Source organism: Ornithodoros turicata, chromosome 3 (genome assembly GCF_037126465.1).
Source record: "Ornithodoros turicata isolate Travis chromosome 3, ASM3712646v1, whole genome shotgun sequence".
Lineage (NCBI taxonomy): Eukaryota > Metazoa > Arthropoda > Arachnida > Ixodida > Argasidae > Ornithodoros > Ornithodoros turicata.
In genome coordinates, this window is record NC_088203.1 from 19,036,211 (window position 1) to 19,057,056 (window position 20,846).

At 47.3% G+C, this 20,846-nt stretch overlaps 2 protein-coding genes across 3 annotated transcripts in view; one reads left to right on the forward strand and one right to left on the reverse strand.

The window, feature by feature from the left end:
* Positions 1-3,149: 3,149 nt before the first annotated feature.
* LOC135389994 (uncharacterized) lies at positions 3,150-5,046 on the forward strand. Of its 2 annotated transcripts, none has more exons than XM_064620023.1 (3): positions 3,150-3,694; positions 3,788-3,970; positions 4,075-5,046. In XM_064620023.1, exons 1-3 carry the CDS (start codon positions 3,219-3,221, stop codon positions 4,103-4,105), a joined length of 690 nt encoding a protein of 229 aa, XP_064476093.1. In that variant the 5' UTR covers positions 3,150-3,218; the 3' UTR covers positions 4,106-5,046. The 2 variants fall into 2 exon arrangements, with proteins under 2 accessions (XP_064476093.1, XP_064476092.1); XM_064620022.1 differs by having other exon boundaries at positions 3,150-3,683; positions 3,741-3,970.
* An 8,306-nt stretch (positions 5,047-13,352) lies between these two features.
* LOC135388255 (uncharacterized) overlaps positions 13,353-20,846 on the reverse strand; it is a 50,810-nt gene continuing 43,316 nt past the window's right edge. The window contains exon 10 of the mRNA XM_064617681.1: positions 13,353-13,593. Coding sequence (XP_064473751.1) covers positions 13,414-13,593 — 180 coding nt within the window. The 3' untranslated portion in view covers positions 13,353-13,413. The remainder of the gene's footprint in view (positions 13,594-20,846) is intronic.

Below are 20,846 nucleotides of genomic sequence, written 5' to 3' on the forward strand. Positions count from 1 at the left end.
TTCATAAACCACAGAAAAACGGTGGCGCCAAATGGATGCACTCTACAAAGTGGCGAAGGACGAGACTCCGGTCACTGAACCTTTATGTACACTTGTGTACAAAAAGATAATAGTATTCACGCTACAAACCGCAGCCCCTATACCCTCCGTTCTGCGCAGTCTTATAGAGTTGTCTGTGTGAGTTACGTCAAATGGAAGTTTCTCACTGACGTTCCGTCATCCCACCAAGGATTTCTACTTGTACAGCTTGGGACAAAAGTTTACGGAACACCGGGGTGTCGCATTTCTCCAATGGAGCGACAACCTAGCAGCAAAAAGGAGTGGACATACATACTGAGACATGGATAGAATAGCCCACCACCTGTTTCCTATTCGATCACTTCGTGATAGCTAGCAGGGAAGCGCTCCGATGAAGAAATACGCAGGTGCCGTGTTCCGTAAACTTTTGTCCCGAGCTGTACCTCCACTCATGGTGTCGTCAAAGCGCTGTTTCAGCTTCCAAAACTTTGAATCAGAAAGATGGTTTATTTCTTTCAGCATGAACTGGTTCGGTATCGTCGCAGTTCAAGGAACCGCAGACTCTTACACGATTCAACCTTCACAGTAATCAGGGCATAGTATGGAAACAGCAGCTTTCGGCCTCCGTGACGCCAGTCTTGGGAAAAAGTTGCTACACGAACAAAGCAAGTTAGAGGTATGGTTACTCTGCAGAAATAGTAACTGGTTAACTTACTCTACATAGTAGGGTACAAAATCCAGCGAACCGGTAAAGCACTTCCATTATTCTGCTGTCACTTTCCAAAATGGTACACTGAACTATAGGACTCCAGCTCAAATATTATTTACTAGTGCAGCATGAATTACTTGCGCTCGTTGTAGTGGAGCAACAGCTGCCGCTCCAAGTCTACTCCGCTTTATTTCAAAGTATCTCTATCACTGCTCAACAGCGGCTAAATTGGACATTAGGTGGGACTAGGGTTGTCAATCCCAAGCCATTTTTGAAGTCCCGGGATTTCGGAATTTTTTGCTATCAATCCCGGGATCCCGGGACGGAATTTCGGGGTTGTGACGAGTTCAGATGGTGCTTCCAAGTATAGCCCTGCGCGGGTCATAACAATCTAACCAAGTCCACCTTCCTCAAGTGACTATATCGGCGTTTTATGTGCGCTTTGTCAATTCTACCTTTTCCTGAAGGAAAACACTCAAAAATTCGCAGTGTAACTATATTGGTGGGTGGTAGTGACGGCGAAATTCTTACATTCTATTTTGTTTTCTTTTTCTGCTATGACAATGCCACTCCTTTTCTATTCATGTGCATTTCACTGTTGCACGTGAAAAGGCGATACCCGCTACACTTGAAGTAACGGGAAATACTACTTTATAATTTCCTCAAACGGTGTAACATTCCACATGAACGAGGAACAGCAATAGCAACAACAACAACAACAACAACAACAACAACAACAAAAAAAAAAAAAACAGGAAAGAAGCGAAACACTAAACAGTTTACAACACCGTCGCTGCGTGCTTATTACATTGTACAATGATTAACACATGACCTGAGAAAGCACAGAGCGTCGAGTGTGGTGTCCCGCAGTTCGGAGCGAACTTTTGTGAAAATACTGGCTGCTAAACTGAAGCTTCAGTTCAGCTTCCGCGCGAGGAGAAACGACAGACAGCAAGTATCTCTACGCACGTGTAGGCTGTGGTCCTCTGCCACCTCCAGTCATAAAAAGTGCCATTTCCTTACGAAGGAGTGAGTCTGCGTCTGATGGCCCACAGGTGTTTCATTTTCCTGTCATATTTGCTTTCACGAAATCCCGGGATTTTCCGGAAGAAATCCCGGGACTTCGGGACGTCAAAAATTGGCCGGGATCCCGGGATTTCGAGATATCCCGATTGACAGCCCTTGGTGGGACCAACGGTTCAATATCGCACTTAGAGCGCTGACCACAGAGCTGTTTTCTTGCATTCAGAGTAAGATAACGTCTTACACTGCGGCAATACGAAAATTTGATTAAAATTTTGAGCCCTTTACGAGGATCGAGTGCCATCGTTGTACATCTATGTGACGGTAGCGATAACGTGTACTAGAATAGGGGCAGTGTGCTCACTGAACAAAGGCGCCTACGGGGAGCAGTGACGCCGCGGAGGTCGACAGCGTCTAGTTTGAAACTGCCCCGCAGGGTGTCGCGCGCGTATATAGTTTTAACCAGGTCCCCCATACTCACCTCGGAAAAGCGTGCAACGAAGAAGGCCGCCACTAGATACCCCACTGTTGCCGTTCCGGATCACTTCAGCGCGCTAAGTTTAGCGGCAAAATGTTTTTGTTGTTTCTGCGAATGAATCTAGTCTTTATATGTCCAAATAAAACGCGTATAACAATTTTCTGTGTCGTGTTTCACTTTCTGGTCCCGTTTTTAAACGTGTTGAGCGATCGGAAGGATCTAGTGCACAGCTGCGTGCATCACATAGCGTACCTGTCGTACCAGGCGCCACAGGCGCAGTCGTCCATTTCTCCTTCGGTGACTTGGCCTTGCTTGGATTGTGCTTCAACTGGATCTTTAGCGCGCTACAATCCAACGCAAGCCAACGTCTGGTAACAATGGGGTATCTAAGGGCGGCCTCCGGCATTGCACGCATCGGGATAGGAACAAATACATGGGAAAATGGCGACCTTGGGGGATCTGGTTTTAACGGTAGAGTTTTCGTGAAGGCGCAATGGGATGAACGCGTGCCGGACGACGTCAACAACGTAGTTTGAAGTCTTCGTTAGTGCTGTTTTCATTCCGCGTTCCCTGGCTGCAGAACGGGGTACGTGCATAACAAGAACGGCCCGAAGGTAGCTCTTTTCAGTGTTCCAAAAGATAGCATATTGAGAGAGCAGTGGGAAAGGAACCTCCGTTGGTCGGACAAAAGACGCAAAAGACTCGACGACAGATGTGTTGTGTGAGAGAGGCACTTCGAACCGCATTTCGTGCTCCGGCACTATGTCCACGTTGTATCCGGGGAAGAAGTTCGAATTCCCCGCGGGAAACCTGCACTGGCGGCGAACGCTATCCCAACGCTCTTGCCGGACCTGCCGGCCTACCTGTCGAAAAAAACGCCGCGTGCAAGAGCGCCGAGGAAGAGGAAGACACCTTGCGAGGTTGGAGCGCCACCGAAGAAGAAAGTGCGTGATGACACCGATGGGGGGGGGGGGGATATATATTTATTGAATGGAAAGGACACCGATGGGTTCGATGACAGTATTGTGTCTACTGGAAACGAAACTAGCATCATCTCGGAACCAGTCGCAGTATCGGGGCTGTCAGAATTTTCTACACCATTCAGTGCAGACATCGCAACTTTGGAGACTGCATCTCGGCCACCCACATGCGCCACATATGATCAAGACTACAGTGGAAGCCTACCCAGGCAAAAATCTGGAATGGGACCACTTCGAAGTGGATTATTGGACAGGAACCACTTGGAATGTGGAACCATTCACTGGTTGGGACCATACAGTTAAAAGTGGAACCAGTTTCACGGTGGTGCCACTTGAAGTGGAACCAATGGAATTTATCCAGTGGTCCCCTCTGCTAAGTGGTCTCGAATCCGACACTCCGGAACTGCCTACTCAAGACGGGATTCAACACACCAGATGGTCCTGTTTTACCAATAGGTTCACATCTGCACAAAAGGTGGACCAGAGGTAGGTGGATTGTGCTATGTTACAAAATACAATATCCACTTTACAGATTACTGTCACAGATGTGAAGGAAGCTTTCAAGATCGACTCTTGCAGTGTGACTCGTAAGGCCATGCCTGGTATTACAAGCAGCCATTTGCAGCCCAATAATTTTGAGAAAATGAGGGTCAGCTATGCTTTCCAGCTGTTCGGTCCAAAAGTTCTCCAGGCACTCAACCTCTACAAGCCAGAACTAGAGATGACATGGGGAAGCATTCTGGGAACGCAAATCTTCTTCAAGTAAGACTTAAATCCTAAAGAGAGGGTCTCTCATACGGATTGTGTGGTTTTCACCTTTCTAGCTGTGATGTCCTATTCATCCGTTTTTATTTTTCATCTTTCAGAAGAATTCAAGAGCTCATCCCAGCTATATGACATCACGATTTCTGAAGGACGCTCTCAAGCCCAACTCGCCAAAGCACAGAGTGCTTAAAGAATTCCTTGACTTTTTGAATGAGTGGGAAAATCACAGCCAGTGCACTGGAGGGTTCTTAAGTGACTCCACAGCAACTGGTCTTCGTGTTACAATTCTCAGTACTTTAGAGTTGTTGACATACCTGACAGAAAAAGTGAAGTTTAAGTACCTAATCACCTCAAAGCTCAGCCAAGACCCCCTCCAAAACTTATTTGGAATCATAAGAGAGTCCTCAGGAAGCAGTCACCATCCCACACCAACCCAGTTTCTGATACTTGTGAACTGCCTTTCTTTCGACGGGCTGGTTAAGTGCATCTCACAGGGAAACTGTGAGTCAAGCACACTTTCATCTCTGTTAGACATAGATGAGATGGATACGGCTAAACCGAGCTCGAAGACACTTCTGATGAAAGGTGGAAGCGATGGACTTCCAGAAGAGCTGCGTGCTCCACATCATGACCACGACCAACAGATCGTCAAGAGTAATCGTCGCCCCATATACTACTACATTGCTGGGTACGTCGCACGAAAGTGTGTCCTGAAGGCGAATTATGTAGTTTGTACGTCTGCCCTCACAATGCAGAACCCTGGTGACAGCCTTGAGCTGGCAAGACACACAAGGTACTGTGACAAAGGAGGCCTTCTGTACCCATACTCTCAGCTTTACGACTTCGTGCACAGGCTTGAAGATCTCTTCACTGAGTGCTTTAGTTGCAACGAACTACATTCGGAAAGTGTTATTGACGTGCTGCTGGTAGTAAGGGCAAGATTACACAAGCATGTAGGGTGTCACGACCATGCAGATAGACTATCTGAAGACGTAATCAATTTTTATGTTGTCGTGAGGCTACATTTCTTTGTGAAAGGTGTGAAATATGTCAAGTTGAGCAAACGAGAAAGGACAAAGCACTTGAAACTAAGTCGTATGTGAAGTCCAATAAAAGATTCAGTACGTTGCTGCCAGGTTTGAGCATCTATTTTGCACAGCGCACTATTTCGCAGGGACATCATTGCATGTGATATATATAAACTAGGATGATGCGCATGGCACTTGTGTGGCCGCCCTCAGACAAAATCTTGGATACGCGCCTCTGCGGGGATTCACGATGTTTCCGAGATGTGGCAGACAAAAGGCCAATGCTCTCTAGGTCAATTAAAATATGAATTGAACAACAATGGAGGGTGGGATCACAGTCACTGGATACGCTCGTGATCATGCTCGCGAATACTAGCTGTATGTCGCGAGCGGAACCCGCACTCGCCGCACAGTTTCACTTTCCGATATTCTTTCCATTCACTGTAGAATTTTCGTTGGTGCATCACTCGTAGAGGTAATTATAGAGACCAAACACAACAAAACGGCCCATTGAACTGCATAATAAACATTTTAGGGCACTGTTCTGCCGCTCCGCAAAAATATTTATACTTTGTTTTGACCATGGTTTTGACAGAACGGGCAGCATACAGCGGCGGCTCCGTTTCCCGTAAATGCGGCGTACGCAGCGCCACTAGCTTTCCTCCTCTCCACGCGACATGAGTAGCTTTAGGAGCCGGCGCCTGTGAGCACACTACCCCTATATTCTAGTACACTTTAGTAGCGAGGAGGTAGCGAGGTGTCGCCACGGGTAACCTAAAGCCGAGGGCCACGTTACAAGTAACTCGTTACTGTAACCAAGTTCTTTTTTTGGTAACTTGTAACTTAACTCGGTACTTTCGCACAGTGGTAACTTTCAGAGGGGCTCGTCCCTTTTTCAGGTAACTTTACTAAAGTAAGTCAAGTTCAAAGTTACTCCTAACTCGCTTTTCACTCACGTCCACATATTTTCTTGCTTTCTCCGGTCCTTCATGGCATTTGTTGCCATAAAACGTGATATTCAATCAATGACAGTATTTTATTCAGGAAATAAGAACCGCTGCCATTGAAATGAAGCTGAGCCATTGTGCGCCCACAGGGAGTAAGATGCAAAGCGGTCGAATAGACCTCTACCAGACAAACGTCATCATCACGTGCGCAGACAGACCGAAATCGAAACAAATCGGAAGGAGAGGGCTGGGTTCCACGAACGGGCACTTGTTCGCTGCCTCCCATTGAAAGAAAAGCAGGACCGAGGGTCGCGTCCCTTTAGGGACCATATCGTAATCCCCTCAAGACCGTGGCTTTCGGGCGCGACCTTGTTCACATCTAGCTTCGAGCGTAGCTCCACTCTACCAAATTTGTAGCGCTGTCGAACACTATGACGTAGTTTGCTTACAAACAGGGAGAGGTCTATTTTTGGACATAAACGAGCTTATACTCAAAACGCACTGATACAGGATCCACATCGCGTGCAATCGTGATTAGGCAGCGATTGTTGTCGTTCTCAGGTGCGGACAAAGCGAGTGTCGGCGACAGAGATGAACAACGCAGACACGTGTCCCCCGTTCGCGAACATGATTACACACTTCGAGGAGGGTTGGCGCAGGCGCAGTGGCGGCTTCCTTTCACTTCTTCGTCTTCTCGCTACTCGCACTATGGTGGCTAGATGAATAATGTCTGGTGTGAGGAGCGGCCACAGACTCCTACACGACGGAGTGGGACCGTTGCAGAAGACGGCCACCAGGTGTGCCAGAGGATCCTGAGTTATTCAAGAAATGGGAGAGAACTCTCCAGAGAGCAGACAAGCAGCTGCAACCCAATTCAACTGTCTGCGAACGTCACTTCGAAGAACAGTTCATTGAAAGGTACTATGCTGACGCCCCAGTCATAAATAGTGAAATTGTTCGCATGAAGCGTGAACGACAAAAGCTTGCACATGACACAGTTCCCACTATCTTCCCTGATCTTCCGAAGTACTGTAACTTGAAGGTTCCAAAGAAGAGAAAAGAGATAAATCTGACAAATAGTAATCCACCATTCGAAACAAAACGACGACGTAAGGACGCAGGCGCCGTCGGAGTTCCATTCAGCAATTGGAGATGACCTGGACGAACTGGTTGAAACTGCACCTCGCCGCATTGCTGTTAGTTCTGTAGCTCCACCTCCCATGTGGATAAAGCACGATTTTGGGGAGAGCACTGCCTTTTCCGATACAGCCCTTGCAAGCACAAGAAACGAGCTCATCACAATGAAATTGCTGCTGGTTGATCATCCAGACATGCAGGATGGGAGTGTTGCGTATGAACTGTACTTCAGGGGCAGCTTATTGAGAAAGGAGAGGCTGCACAGCACGGACGACCTGGTAGAAACACTGCAGCATGGCGCTTTCTTGGACCTGTGCAGTGGATGTGGAAAAACAGAAGGTTTTATGCCCCTGTTGATCGAACACATTCCCTCAGTGCGAATCCGAAATGGAGACGTGATTAGCACGAAGTGCACATTGGTGACTAACATCAAAGCTTGGTGGACGCTGTGGGGTTCCAACTGAAACATGTTTCAATGATCTCATCATTTCATGCTGTTACAGGGACCGCTTGCTTGCAGTGCAAATACACAAGGGAGCTGCTACTAACGAGGAAATGTAAAGCTCAAAAGCAACACAGCAAAAAGATACCGTTGACGCTCAGGGCCCTGAAGAAGCAGGTGAAGCGACGGGACACAAAAATCCATTCCCTCCAGAGCAAAGTACGAGAAATGCATCAAAGGACAGCACAGATTGAGACTGAAGTGCTTGAGGAAAAGGTGAGTTGTTGTAACCAATTTTCTGTATGTGCTACATAATTCGATGCCAAGGCAATACTTCACAGAGTACCCCAACATGCTGAGTTTTTCAACAATTTACCTTCCAGATTAAGTCACTCAAGTCCCAAAAACAGCAGCTGGCAGTCAGGGCTTGCTTTGAGGCTGCAAAGCGCTCTTCAACCAGAGGCATTCACTACGAACAAGAATGGGTGTTGGAGTGCATCATCTTACGGTACGTTCTTGCTGACATGGAAAGCACTGGGATATTATTTGCTGTTGGGCCCAGTTTTCGATTGACGATTTTTCCATTGCAGTATGAAAAGTCCTGCTCTTTACGAACACATTTGCAAACACCAGATATTCATTGTTCCCGAGAGAACTACACTGCAGAAATATCTTCGCAACTACCGAAGTGGGTTTGGCTTTAACCCAAATATGTTCAAAGCGCTCAAAGAGAAAACTGCCACAATGAAGGTCTTCGAAGTTCATGGCACCATATTTGTAGATGAAATGCTTTACGAGCACGGCCTTGTTCTTCTTTTCCAGCCGTGTGCAGGGAACCGGAGTCAGATCGTAGGTGAGCAATGTAGAATATAAGGGTGAGGTTTTAAATAATTAATGATGGTGCTACCAAGTGTATATTGCCAAAATGCACTCAGTAGTAATATTAACAAAGTTTGTTTCATCCTTTTTAAGGGGTATTTGCATCTCACGGGAATGTCAAAGCACCACTGCTGTCTCGGATCATACTTGATGCAGTAGCTCTTGGTGAACAAGCTGGCTTACGTGTTGACTGTATCTGTTGTGACGGCGCTGCATGGAATAGGGCCATGTGGAAGCAATTTGGAATTCAGGTGTGTTAACACACATAATTAACACACTCTGTGTGTGTTAATTTTTTTTCCTTTTGCAATGAGTACAGGCTTTTAACCCGTTTTTGACTCTTGCAGGGAAAGTCAAATGGTACTGTCTGCAGCAGGCACCATTCCATTGATCCTTCACGCCACCTGTACTTTGCATCAGATTTCCCTCATTTAATAAAGAACTTGCGGAACATGTTCCTGCAAAAAGGATTTGTGACCCCAGACGGCAGAGTAAGTAATATAAGTTACACTTTCATATTGTGTCTTTGATTGCATTCTTTAGATGTAGTGACTATTTTGTTGTACACATTGGAATGTGAAACAGCCTTTTGGTTTTGTTGTACATAGTTTTCTACATGCAAAAATTTTTTCGTCGGGCGTTCAAGGAGCACGTTGTGGCAGCCTGGAAATGTGACAATGATAATGTCACCTTAAAGGCCATGCCAAAACTTACATATAAGACACTGTTTCCGAATGCTTTTGAAAAGATGAGAGTGAGCCTTGCCTTTCACTTGTCCTCTGACGAAGTACTGAGGGGAATTATCCTGTACAGACCCACAATAGAGAAGCAGTATGGGGATCCCCAGGCCACAGAAAAACTCCTGAACTGGGTGAAAACACTGATTGATATAATGACATCACGTTGTGCAAAGGATGCGCTGAGGTACGTCTTCACGTGCATATACTAGCAGTATTTTACAGTTGAAATTTGTTCATATTTATTTTTTTAATTACAGGCACAATACATTCCAGTCCAGATTCCTAGACAGGTTCCTCCAGTACAAAAGACGGAGGATTTCTAAGCCAGGGTACTGCAGAAGGGCTTCGTGTGACCATCTCCACAGCACTGGGACTGCTCAACCTCGCGACTCTTGGATTTGGATACTTAATGACGGGCCGAATTAGTCAGGACCCGTTGGAAAGGTTGTTTGGTGTAGTTATGCAGTTTTCTGGCCCAAATGACCATCCAACTCCATCACAGTTTTTAATTACTGTAAACTGCCTTAGTTTTTACAATTTAGCACGGTCACCAGCGGGAGCTAATGTCAGTCAAGGTGTATTAACTGCTCTCTTAGAGTGCCAAGACGCCAGACCTTCGCTAACAAGTTTGGTTGACAACTACATCGAGTGTGGCCAACTTGAAAAGGCTGAAGAGGTCCTGTCTCAAGACCACAACACTCATATCTAAAGCAGTGACTCTCGCCTTGTGTACTATACGTTGCGGGCTACACTGCAAGGAAATGTGTTTTGCCGCTCAACTGCGAGGAGTGCACCTCAAGCTGCACCACGCCAAGTGCTGCACAGAGCGCAGACCATCCGTCGTCTTACATGAAAGAATTCAACAGGGGTGGCCTACTCCACTGTTCAGAAACACTCTTCAGGCTTGTCTCCAAACTTGAAGATGTCTTCACAAGGTTGTTTTCATGCCATAAAGTGCATGTAGATAGCCTACTAGAAGTCATGGCATGTGCTAGGGGAAGCCTTGAGAATGTTGGCTGTCAAACCCATAGTGAATATCTCACAATGAGCATTGTAAAATTCTATGCTGTGACGAGAATGTACTTCCTCGTAAAGGGCATTAACCGTTCCCGGGCGGAGCCGAGCAAAAAGCAGAAACTTTCAAAGGAGGCGCATCTCCAGTGAATACACTTACGTGAGCATTCAGACTCGTGTACAGACGTTCTTTGTTTTCATGTGCATATGTATGTACACATATATCATGATGAGGGGACGAAACAGGTTGGTTCTATTGCTGTGGATAATAAATCTGGTTTTGGCATTACCAGGTTGAAAGTTGGAGATGAGTGTGTCTTCACTGTATAAAGTGAAGGAACATCGAGGAACAAAACGAAAGGTTAACTGGTCTCGTTGCGTGACATTAAAAAAAAAAAAAAAAACTAAACGTAAGAATGAACAAAGAAAAATAACCTGATAAAAGGAAGAGATACAAAAGTTGAAAAGGGAGGTTGCCACCAGCTAGTATCACGTCCGAGCTACGCATGGGACATACAAAGCTGAGTACCTGATCCTTTACGTAATTCGATAAGCGATCTTCAATGTGTTTTAAGCTATGACCATTACCGTTTTGTTTTCCAATGATATTTACCCCTCACCGTTCCATTCCTCCACAAAACTTCTCGGCCACACGAGCGAAAACGGCCCATTCAGCAGACGCGCTTCGGGAGCGAGGAGGAGGAGGGAGGAACCGAGAGGACCGCCTGATTAGGCGGCATGTTTCTCGGGAAGGGAAACGTGGTGGAGAGGAGGAGAGGAAAGGGTGAAGTGGAAGACCGAGCGGAATCCGCTTGGGGGGAGGATAGCTGCGTCCATGGGACGACTTCAGGGGAACTGTGCCGGCATATGCCTATTACACATCTGAGGGAAACCCAGGAAAAACCCCAGACGGCACAGCCGGCTCGCGGATTCGAACCGCGGACTTCCCAGTCTCCAAGCGCACGCGTTACCGCGGCGCCACCGGAGCGTTCGGGAGCGTTCGGGAGAATCTTCGCATACATCCGTGTTGGCGCGCCACCTGACGGCGTCTTCCGCGAACGGGCCGCCTCGGCTGCGGCGCCCCTCACACCAGACCATGGAGGTAAGAAACTAAGGAGATGCCCTAAGCGCCTCTCCCAATGCAAGCGAGCGTGCTGTGACCCGCGCATGGCATTGTGGTTAGTTGCCCACATACGTGACCCATAAACGTCACGGCAAGAAGTCATAAACATGGCGTCCTCCATGTCCGCGGCGTATCTTACCTGAATACAGAGACGAGCTGCGGCCGAATAACTTTGTTTCCGCTTTCATAACATCTAAGTTATCACACCCGTTGGAACACAAGATAGATCATCTCAGTGTGGAAGCAGTGGATCACAAATCGCTAGAAGACGTACGTACGTCATCGTGACATTGCCTGGCTTCTCTTCTGTTTTGCTCAACTTTTGCCGTGATTTATCACGCGGCAAATGTTGACACAACCCATAACCTTCAAAGTATTGTGCGAATGGACTCCTTGAAGGTAAGACGTTTGCTGAAGATGAGGTTTTCTAAACTTCCAATCCTCCGAGCAAAACGCCGAAACATGTGGGGATCACGTGACCGGGCAACTAGATGGGCGTGGTATTCCCAGGAGCGACCGCTAGAGGGGTCCCACGGCCGTCCGATCTTATAGCCCTCTCCTTAGTTTCTTACCTCCATGCACCAGACAATATTCATCTAGCCACCATACTCGCACTGCCGGTTCCGGGTTGGCAAGATGGCGGCGATGACAGCGGCCCGCACGAAGAAACCAACATCGACAAACACCGAAACAGATGAAATCGCATTTGTATTAATGTGAATTTATTTCAAGTAGACATCCTGGACCCGTGTTTTCTTTCAATTTGAAATTTCTGGGAGTATTGTGCAAAGCGTCCACCAGACGCCTGTAAATGAAAACGAAGATCATGAACGTGAAGTGGGGGGGGGGGGGAAATATGTTTAATGCAAAGTAAGAAAAAAGGGAAGGGAAAGGTGAAGTGCGGACGGTACGGCGTGCCCAGCAGGATTGCGCCGACCGGAATTGCCGACCGATCCAGATTGTCTGTGACAGTGAGTTCTGGGTATAAGAGTGTTGCACTCCACCGCAGGCAACTCAAGGTCTAACACAACTGCTCACGCGCGCTGCACCTGCCCCCAGTAACTTTCCCCAGTAACTAGTTTTTTTAGGTACTGAGAGTTACATTTCAGGCGAAGAACGAACTAACTAAGTTACTAATGTAACTAACTACTGACTCTACTCTCTAACACTATTCTCTATTCTATAACTATAACTATTCTCGATTCTCCGAACACAGTGGACGCGAGGGTGATAGCTCAGCCCATTTCAAATCTCTATACCATCAGGGCTACGGGGAGTCCTGTAGCCACGAATAACTTTACGGCAAAGGGTACTAAAAGTGAGCACTTTCTAAAATTATTGCGAAACGCTTAAGATTCTGAGAGTACATAACTAGTTACTGAAAAACGTAGCTACTGCCCAGTTACAGCTGAAGCTTACTACTTACTGCTACTACTACTTACAACCTCCGTATTGTGGTATAGCAGGCAGTACCAATTTGGGCCTCACCTTTGGTCACTCATGGTAAAATCGCTATAACTAGTGCTAAAATCACTAAAAAAAGGACGAAACAGGACGGACGCACTGCAGACTATAGCAGGCGCCAGCGAGCGGTGTCATCCTATAGAGACTAACCTATGGTGATTGGGCGACCAAATATTCTACTCCGGCGGAAAGCGTGCTCACCACGCTGGTCCACGCCACATCCTTGCGTTCTCAAACGTCGTCGCGTGCGCTGGGCTGTCGCCGAAATCGTCGAAGTCGTCGGCGTCATGTGGTAGCATAAACAGGACTTTACTCCATGGAACCTTGCCAGTGAGTTGATGTTTTGCGATACATCATCAGTAGTAGTATTTCTAGGCGTACAATAACCCTGCGCGCTTATTGTTTGCGTTTTTTACCCCTCCATTACCCCTTTACCTGCAGTGAGTGAGGCGGCCATTTGGCCATGACCTCTGCGCGCTGACGTTGCCAAAGACAGACTAATGTGTCATTGTTATGTCGTTGCTTTACGCATATAGTAGTATTGTAGACAGCTGGAGTACGCAGTGGCATTTCGTCTCCCAGATTAATAACATTCTTCACATATATCGACGAGACACCAAACAATTCATTCGTAAATTTGCACAAGCATCGGAGGACCATTTGCAGTCAGCTGGGAGTAATAGAGCACGAGTTGAAGTCCGTGCGCATGGCTTCTTTCACCGTGTGAACGAAGGCGAAGCCGTCCGTATAAAGCGGATCGCTACAAATTTTTCCCACGTCGCTGCACTCTACGTTGAACACAACCCAGCCTCCACGGAAGCCGAAGTTCATTTTGGACTTGCAAGCCTGCGGGAAAACATAACCTTCATGAGTACAGACATCTATATTCCTGGTTAATCGAAGCGAAGACATCAGACGGAGGGCCGCAGATATTTCGAGCAGGCTTTTGAACACTGCAGGTGTAGCACACTTGTGGACGTCTAGACCCGTCGTGTCTGCGCCGTGTTGTGACTGTTGTTCAGGCTCTCAGAAACCTCCCAGCCTAAGCAACAGTATTTGTTGGTTCTGTTCGACAATGGAGAACTACAATTTCAATTATTATTAACATTATTATTGTGATGATGATTATTATTGCCGCGTATAGTTGTGTAATAGTAATGGTAGCCGTGCATAGCTTAACTTATAGCACAGCCTATTGTGAAGGGGCTCATTATTTCGTTCACCACATCACCACCAGCAATGGCCACCACTACCAGTAGCGCCCCTAGCGATGAAACTCCCCATTCATCATCTGGAAATTGTTTTTTTTTTTTATGCGTTAGCATTAGAATCCTCGCTAGGCAAGAATCGCGGCGTGTTGTGTCTGTGTCTATAGCCACGAAAGTGGAGAGAGTGACTAAGAGGGGAAGGAGGGAAGGCACGTTGATATCCCGACGCGGCGCTGGCGTGGCGCCAGTGGCAGGTGCAGCCAAGGGGATGAAACTCGCGAGTTCCTTTGCGGACTAAAGTGAGGCGGTGCGAGCTTTTCGCGTCATCAAACGTCATGAAACGTCCAAATTTTTACGTCGAAGCGCGAGTTCTCTACCGAGAGCAGCCCGTTGGCTCCTGCGGCCGCTCCCCCGGTATGCGAGCGCTCCGGTTTGAAATTATAAACTTTTCGTGGCTCGCGTAACCGGCTCCGCCGTGTCGGCGATGGCGGAGCAGCTCGCCGTCAAGTTTCAAAACATGGTGAGTGCAGCAGGGACGCATGCAAAGCATCTTTGCCGGTACCGCTTTGGATGGTTTTTAGTGCCCGTCTATACCGAAACCTCTTGGATACTTCTGCAAGTAAATTCAGTGATAGATAAGTGGAAGGCAGGTCTGCTTCGCTTGCTTGGTGCGACAACGATTCAAGAAGGATCAATACTGTGTTTTCCCACCCGCTCCAATTCCATTCTGCCGCTTAGCATAGTGTAGCACCACACCTGTGGCACATACGCAACATTTCGGCCGGTAGAACTTTAGTTCTCACTTTTCTGATCCCTGTTCTGGCCTTCTTGCTCAGGTATCAACTAGATACTGCTCAACTCATATCTGCTCCAGAAAAGCATCTGTATGCATGCAGTAGAATGGATAAACCACTCTGAGTGGTTGGAACATGATCTTTCGGCATAGCAGCTGCACAGGTTCCTTTGTGACGGGTCAGCCTTCACAAGTGACACTACACAAGCAGCAAAGGGATATGGACATGTTTTCTGTCATGTTGGATCTGTGAATGTGTGTGCCTGTGCAGTTAATCTACTGACCTACTCTGAAATCTTCCACGTGAGACATCAGCTAACAGTGAATGTTGTTGCTTCGGCATATTACTCGAACTTCAGAAACAATGTTCATGTCAAGTTCGTGTTTGGCGCAGATACAGCAGACTACATGTGTGTGATTTGGCAATATCTATCCCGAAAAATAAAGCACCTTGTGTAACAGAAACAGCCAACGATTCCGCGTTTTATTTATTTCACTCGGTGCGAACGAAAATCCACAACCACTAAGAACCACAGATGAGAAAGGGAAAGCATCGCCAACGTCACAGGTCACCCAGGGAGACAAAATAAAACAAAGCAAAAAGCTACTCTACCGAGGCCCAACGATTGGCCCGTCGTCAGAGGTCACGTGAGTTTTTCCCAACAATAGAAATATACTACACGTTCATTCTCCTGGTGCAGCTGTGGTGGTCGACAGTTTCAGATGTGTCTGCGTGGGCTGGCCATGGACTATGAAAGCTGTGCAGAGGATCGGCGACAAAAGAAGGCTGAGGCTGCGAGACGGCGCCTCCAAGCTGTATAGGAGCAAGCCCGAAAGGCTCGTTTACCTGCGGATGCTGTCTTGCGTTAGCGTTGTGTAGGGTAGTGTGAAACGCTGTGTAGCGTTGTGAAGGGAGTTCCGAAAGGGTTTTCAAGGTTTAATGCTAACGCATTTCCGTCGGATACACCAATGGATCGACCATATTTTTTTTTAGCTTATGGCAAATTCAGCTGGTCGTTCGAGTGCAGGCCAGTGTAGTGCGCCGGTGTAAGGTCTGTGTCGAAAAACTGTGCCAGTGCTGCTCACACGTCCGCCCTGCTAGGTGGTGCCAGTGTCGGCCAAAAATGGGAAATTGAAACCGGGTTCAAACATCGCTCCTCCGCACTGGCAACACTGGAAGCGGGAGGACGTATGTAACTGATGTACAAGTCAGCGGGCAATGGTGACCGAAACAGAAACGGTATATCACTGAAATTGGAGATAGTAACGATAACGGATACGCATACCACGGTCCTCCATTACCGGAAACAGAAAAGGAAACGAAAATGATCGTCTGCTATTCGATTCGGGTAATGGCTGTTGCTGCTGTGCGATGATATGAGTTACTTTTCACTTTACTTTTGTGTTTCGTGGCTCCATTCGTGGCCTGAACCGGCGTGGCGGCAGTTAGTTCAGGAGATCGTCGTGTCTGTGGCACAAAACACCCTTCTCTATCCGAGCCAGAGAGGAGGAAAGCAGAGAGTGTACTAGTCAGAGGGAGCGACGGCTACTCGCATAGCATAAATCAATTAAAGGATGGCAGCTGAAGAAAAGGCACCAGCTGTGGGATTCGAACCCTGATTGTAAGCCAGACATGCTACCAATTAGACCATGCGAACCACCCTCTCTTCAACGTACCACGCATTCACCATCAGCACATCAGTGAGTGTTCGTATATCGTACGCTGCGCCTATTTCGTATGTATGGGATGGCGTGGTGGTACTGCGCAATGCACGGAGCTCTGTGTATGTACTGCGCGAGCGCAGAACTACAGACAATATCCCTTACGTACGTAAAGGCGATAGCGTAAGTGTATCGTGCGCTGTCGCCATTGCGTACGTAAGGTATAGCGACGGTGGTTCTGCCCTCGCACAATACATACACAGAGCTCTCCGCCTTGCTTAGGACCCCCAGGCTATCCCTCACGTGCGCAAAGGCGACAGCGTACAATATACTAAAACTCACTATTAGTGAGTTTAAGTATAGTGTACGCTGTTTAGTGTAGTTTTGTGAGTTTTAGCACCGTACGCAATCGCTTTTTTGTACGTAAGGGACAATGCAGTGGCTCTGCGCACTGCGCGGAGCCCTCTGTTTTGCGCGTGCGCTGAACTATCATCGTGTATTCACGATATGTGTATTCACGTATATTGATTCATATGTCTCTTCACGTATTTATACGCGTATTCACGATAACAGTTGCGAAAACATGTTAAGCCAATCACCCTGTTTCTATGCTATGTTTCATTGCTATGCTTCGATTTGACAAGTTTATAGATGAGCTATACGAAGTTTTAGTACATCAGAAGGAACTCTACGGAAGCAACACGATAAGTGAAGTTATCAAATCGAAACAATCGTAGCTCAAACCGGCACTAACCTATGTACACAGTCACCATGATGGCTTTATGTTCTGAAAAATGATTGCTGATGATGTTGACGTGCTGAGCCGCGCGAGACAACGTTTGGTCCGGTCATCACGAAATATATTTAGGTGCCGTTGCGAGTGGTCGGATGGGTGACGTCGTTTTAGATCACAAGTCCCATTTGTTCGTAGACTTGTTGCATGAAGGTGGTCGTCTCGGTTAAAGACGTCTACGTTAAAGACGGTGAGTACTATCAATAGGGGGTTTGAGCTCATCGGAAGGTTCTCACGACAGCAATTCAGAAAACAAAGCCAATCGCCCTGTTTCTTTGAAATGGGTGACATCACATTGCTATGCTTCGATCTGACAACTTCTAAATTTTAGTACATCAGAAGGAACTCTACGTAAATTCGATAAGTCGATTCATTTTAATCGATATATAAATGAAGAAAAATATGCGAGTTAATATTTAACGCGCGCGGCTAATGTATTTGTATTCCTAACTGAGAGGCCTACAACAAGAATTCGTGCAAAGCAGCGGAGTCAGTATTCTTGACAATGCATATGATCAGTATCATCCCTACCGAGATTCATAACCCCAAACCACATTCACTCCTCTTCGTCCGAGTAGCACGACGAAGTTCTCTATCCTCGGACGCTTCGCCCATGGATGAAAAATTCTGTCGAATGCCTCAGCGTAAAGCGAGGTGTAACTATTGCTATTGCTATACTGCTTGAGCTGTCTGAACTCCACGAACTTGAGTCATCCAAAGCATCGAATATGTCGTAGGCCCGCCACACTCTAAGAAAAAAAGAGTGTAAAGTCTCAATACGGCCAATAATCCTTTAATCCCAAAGTGTCTCATTACGGCCGAAGTCTCAATACGGCCGAAGGCAGTCTCATTACGGCCGAAGATGTCTCATAACGGCCAAAAGTCAACATCTGTATTGTAACCTTCATTGATATGCAATGTTGCAGCCAGGTATGGATATACATTCAGCATGGTATAAGCCATGCAGTGTGCCCTTAGGGCCCTTATATATATATATATATATATATATACTTATTGAACGATGCGACAGCACCAGAGGACACGTGTTTCGCCGTGTTTGCGGCTCGTCGGCCCTGGGTAGCTGCGCATCGTTCGGGACTGGCAAACCAGGGGTCACTCAGCGAGCGATATACACCTGGGAGGGTGACCGAGCACTCCTCAATGCCACAGTGCAAGCCAGTGAATTATAAAGAGGGGGGAAAAGCCATTAAAAAATAGGTAAATGATGCTAGACGTGTTTGAAATTCAAACTTACAGTTTAGATGGCTTCTATGGCTGCACGTAGAGAAACAGATACTTATTGAACGATGCGACAGCACCAGAGGACACGTGTTTCGCCGTGTTTGCGGCTCGTCGGCCCTGGGTAGCTGCGCATCGTTCGGGACTGGCAAACCAGGGGTCACTCAGCGAGCGATATACACCTGGGAGGGTGACCGAGCACTCCTCAATGCCACAGTGCAAGCCAGTGAATTATAAAGAGGGGGGAAAAGCCATTAAAAAATAGGTAAATGATGCTAGACGTGTTTGAAATTCAAACTTACAGTTTTTTAATGGCAGTTAAAGTACAGTTTAAGTAAAGTAAGTGGCAGTAAGTGGCAGTTAAAGTACAGTTTAAAGTACAGTTTTTTAATGGCTTTTCCCCCCTCTTTATAATTCACTGGCTTGCACTGTGGCATTGAGGAGTGCTCGGTCACCCTCCCAGGTGTATATCGCTCGCTGAGTGACCCCTGGTTTGCCAGTCCCGAACGATGCGCAGCTACCCAGGGCCGACGAGCCGCAAACACGGCGAAACACGTGTCCTCTGGTGCTGTCGCATCGTTCAATAAGTATCTGTTTCTCTACGTGCAGCCATAGAAGCCATCTAAACTGTAAGTTTGAATTTCAAACACGTCTAGCATCATTTACCTATTTTTTAATGGCTTTTCCCCCCTCTTTATAATTCACTGGCTTGCACTGTGGCATTGAGGAGTGCTCGGTCACCCTCCCAGGTGTATATCGCTCGCTGAGTGACCCCTGGTTTGCCAGTCCCGAACGATGCGCAGCTACCCAGGGCCGACGAGCCGCAAACACGGCGAAACACGTGTCCTCTGGTGCTGTCGCATCGTTCAATAAGTATCTGTTTCTGTACGTGCAGCCATAGAAGCCATCTAAACTGTAAGTTTGAATTTCAAACACGTCTAGCATCATTTACCTATTTTTTAATGGCTTTTCCCCCCTCTTTATAATTCACTGGCTTGCACTGTGGCATTGAGGAGTGCTCGGTCACCCTCCCAGGTGTATATCGCTCGCTGAGTGACCCCTGGTTTGCCAGTCCCGAACGATGCGCAGCTACCCAGGGCCGACGAGCCGCAAACACGGCGAAACACGTGTCCTCTGGTGCTGTCGCATCGTTCAATAAGTATCTGTTTCTCTACGTGCAGCCATAGAAGCCATCTAAACTGTAAGTTTGAATTTCAAACACGTCTAGCATCATTTACCTATTTTTTAATGGCTTTTCCCCCCTCTTTATAATTCACTGGCTTGCACTGTGGCATTGAGGAGTGCTCGGTCACCCTCCCAGGTGTATATCGCTCGCTGAGTGACCCCTGGTTTGCCAGTCCCGAACGATGCGCAGCTACCCAGGGCCGACGAGCCGCAAACACGGCGAAACACGTGTCCTCTGGTGCTGTCGCATCGTTCAATAAGTATCTGTTTCTCTACGTGCAGCCATAGAAGCCATCTAAACTGTAAGTTTGAATTTCAAACACGTCTAGCATCATTTACCTATTTTTTAATGGCTTTTCCCCCCTCTTTATAATTCACTGGCTTGCACTGTGGCATTGAGGAGTGCTCGGTCACCCTCCCAGGTGTATATCGCTCGCTGAGTGACCCCTGGTTTGCCAGTCCCGAACGATGCGCAGCTACCCAGGGCCGACGAGCCGCAAACACGGCGAAACACGTGTCCTCTGGTGCTGTCGCATCGTTCAATAAGTATCTGTTTCTCTACGTGCAGCCATAGAAGCCATCTAAACTGTAAGTTTGAATTTCAAACACGTCTAGCATCATTTACCTATTTTTTAATGGCTTTTCCCCCCTCTTTATAATTCACTGGCTTGCACTGTGGCATTGAGGAGTGCTCGGTCACCCTCCCAGGTGTATATCGCTCGCTGAGTGACCCCTGGTTTGCCAGTCCCGAACGATGCGCAGCTACCCAGGGCCGACGAGCCGCAAACACGGCGAAACACGTGTCCTCTGGTGCTGTCGCATCGTTCAATAAGTATCTGTTTCTCTACGTGCAGCCATAGAAGCCATCTAAACTGTAAGTTTGAATTTCAAACACGTCTAGCATCATTTACTTATTTTTTAATGGCTTTTCCCCCCTCTTTATAATTCACTGGCTTGCACTGTGGCATTGAGGAGTGCTCGGTCACCCTCCCAGGTGTATATCGCTCGCTGAGTGACCCCTGGTTTGCCAGTCCCGAACGATGCGCAGCTACCCAGGGCCGACGAGCCGCAAACACGGCGAAACACGTGTCCTCTGGTGCTGTCGCATCGTTCAATAAGTATCTGTTTCTCTACGTGCAGCCATAGAAGCCATCTAAACTGTAAGTTTGAATTTCAAACACGTCTAGCATCATTTACCTATTTTTTAATGGCTTTTCCC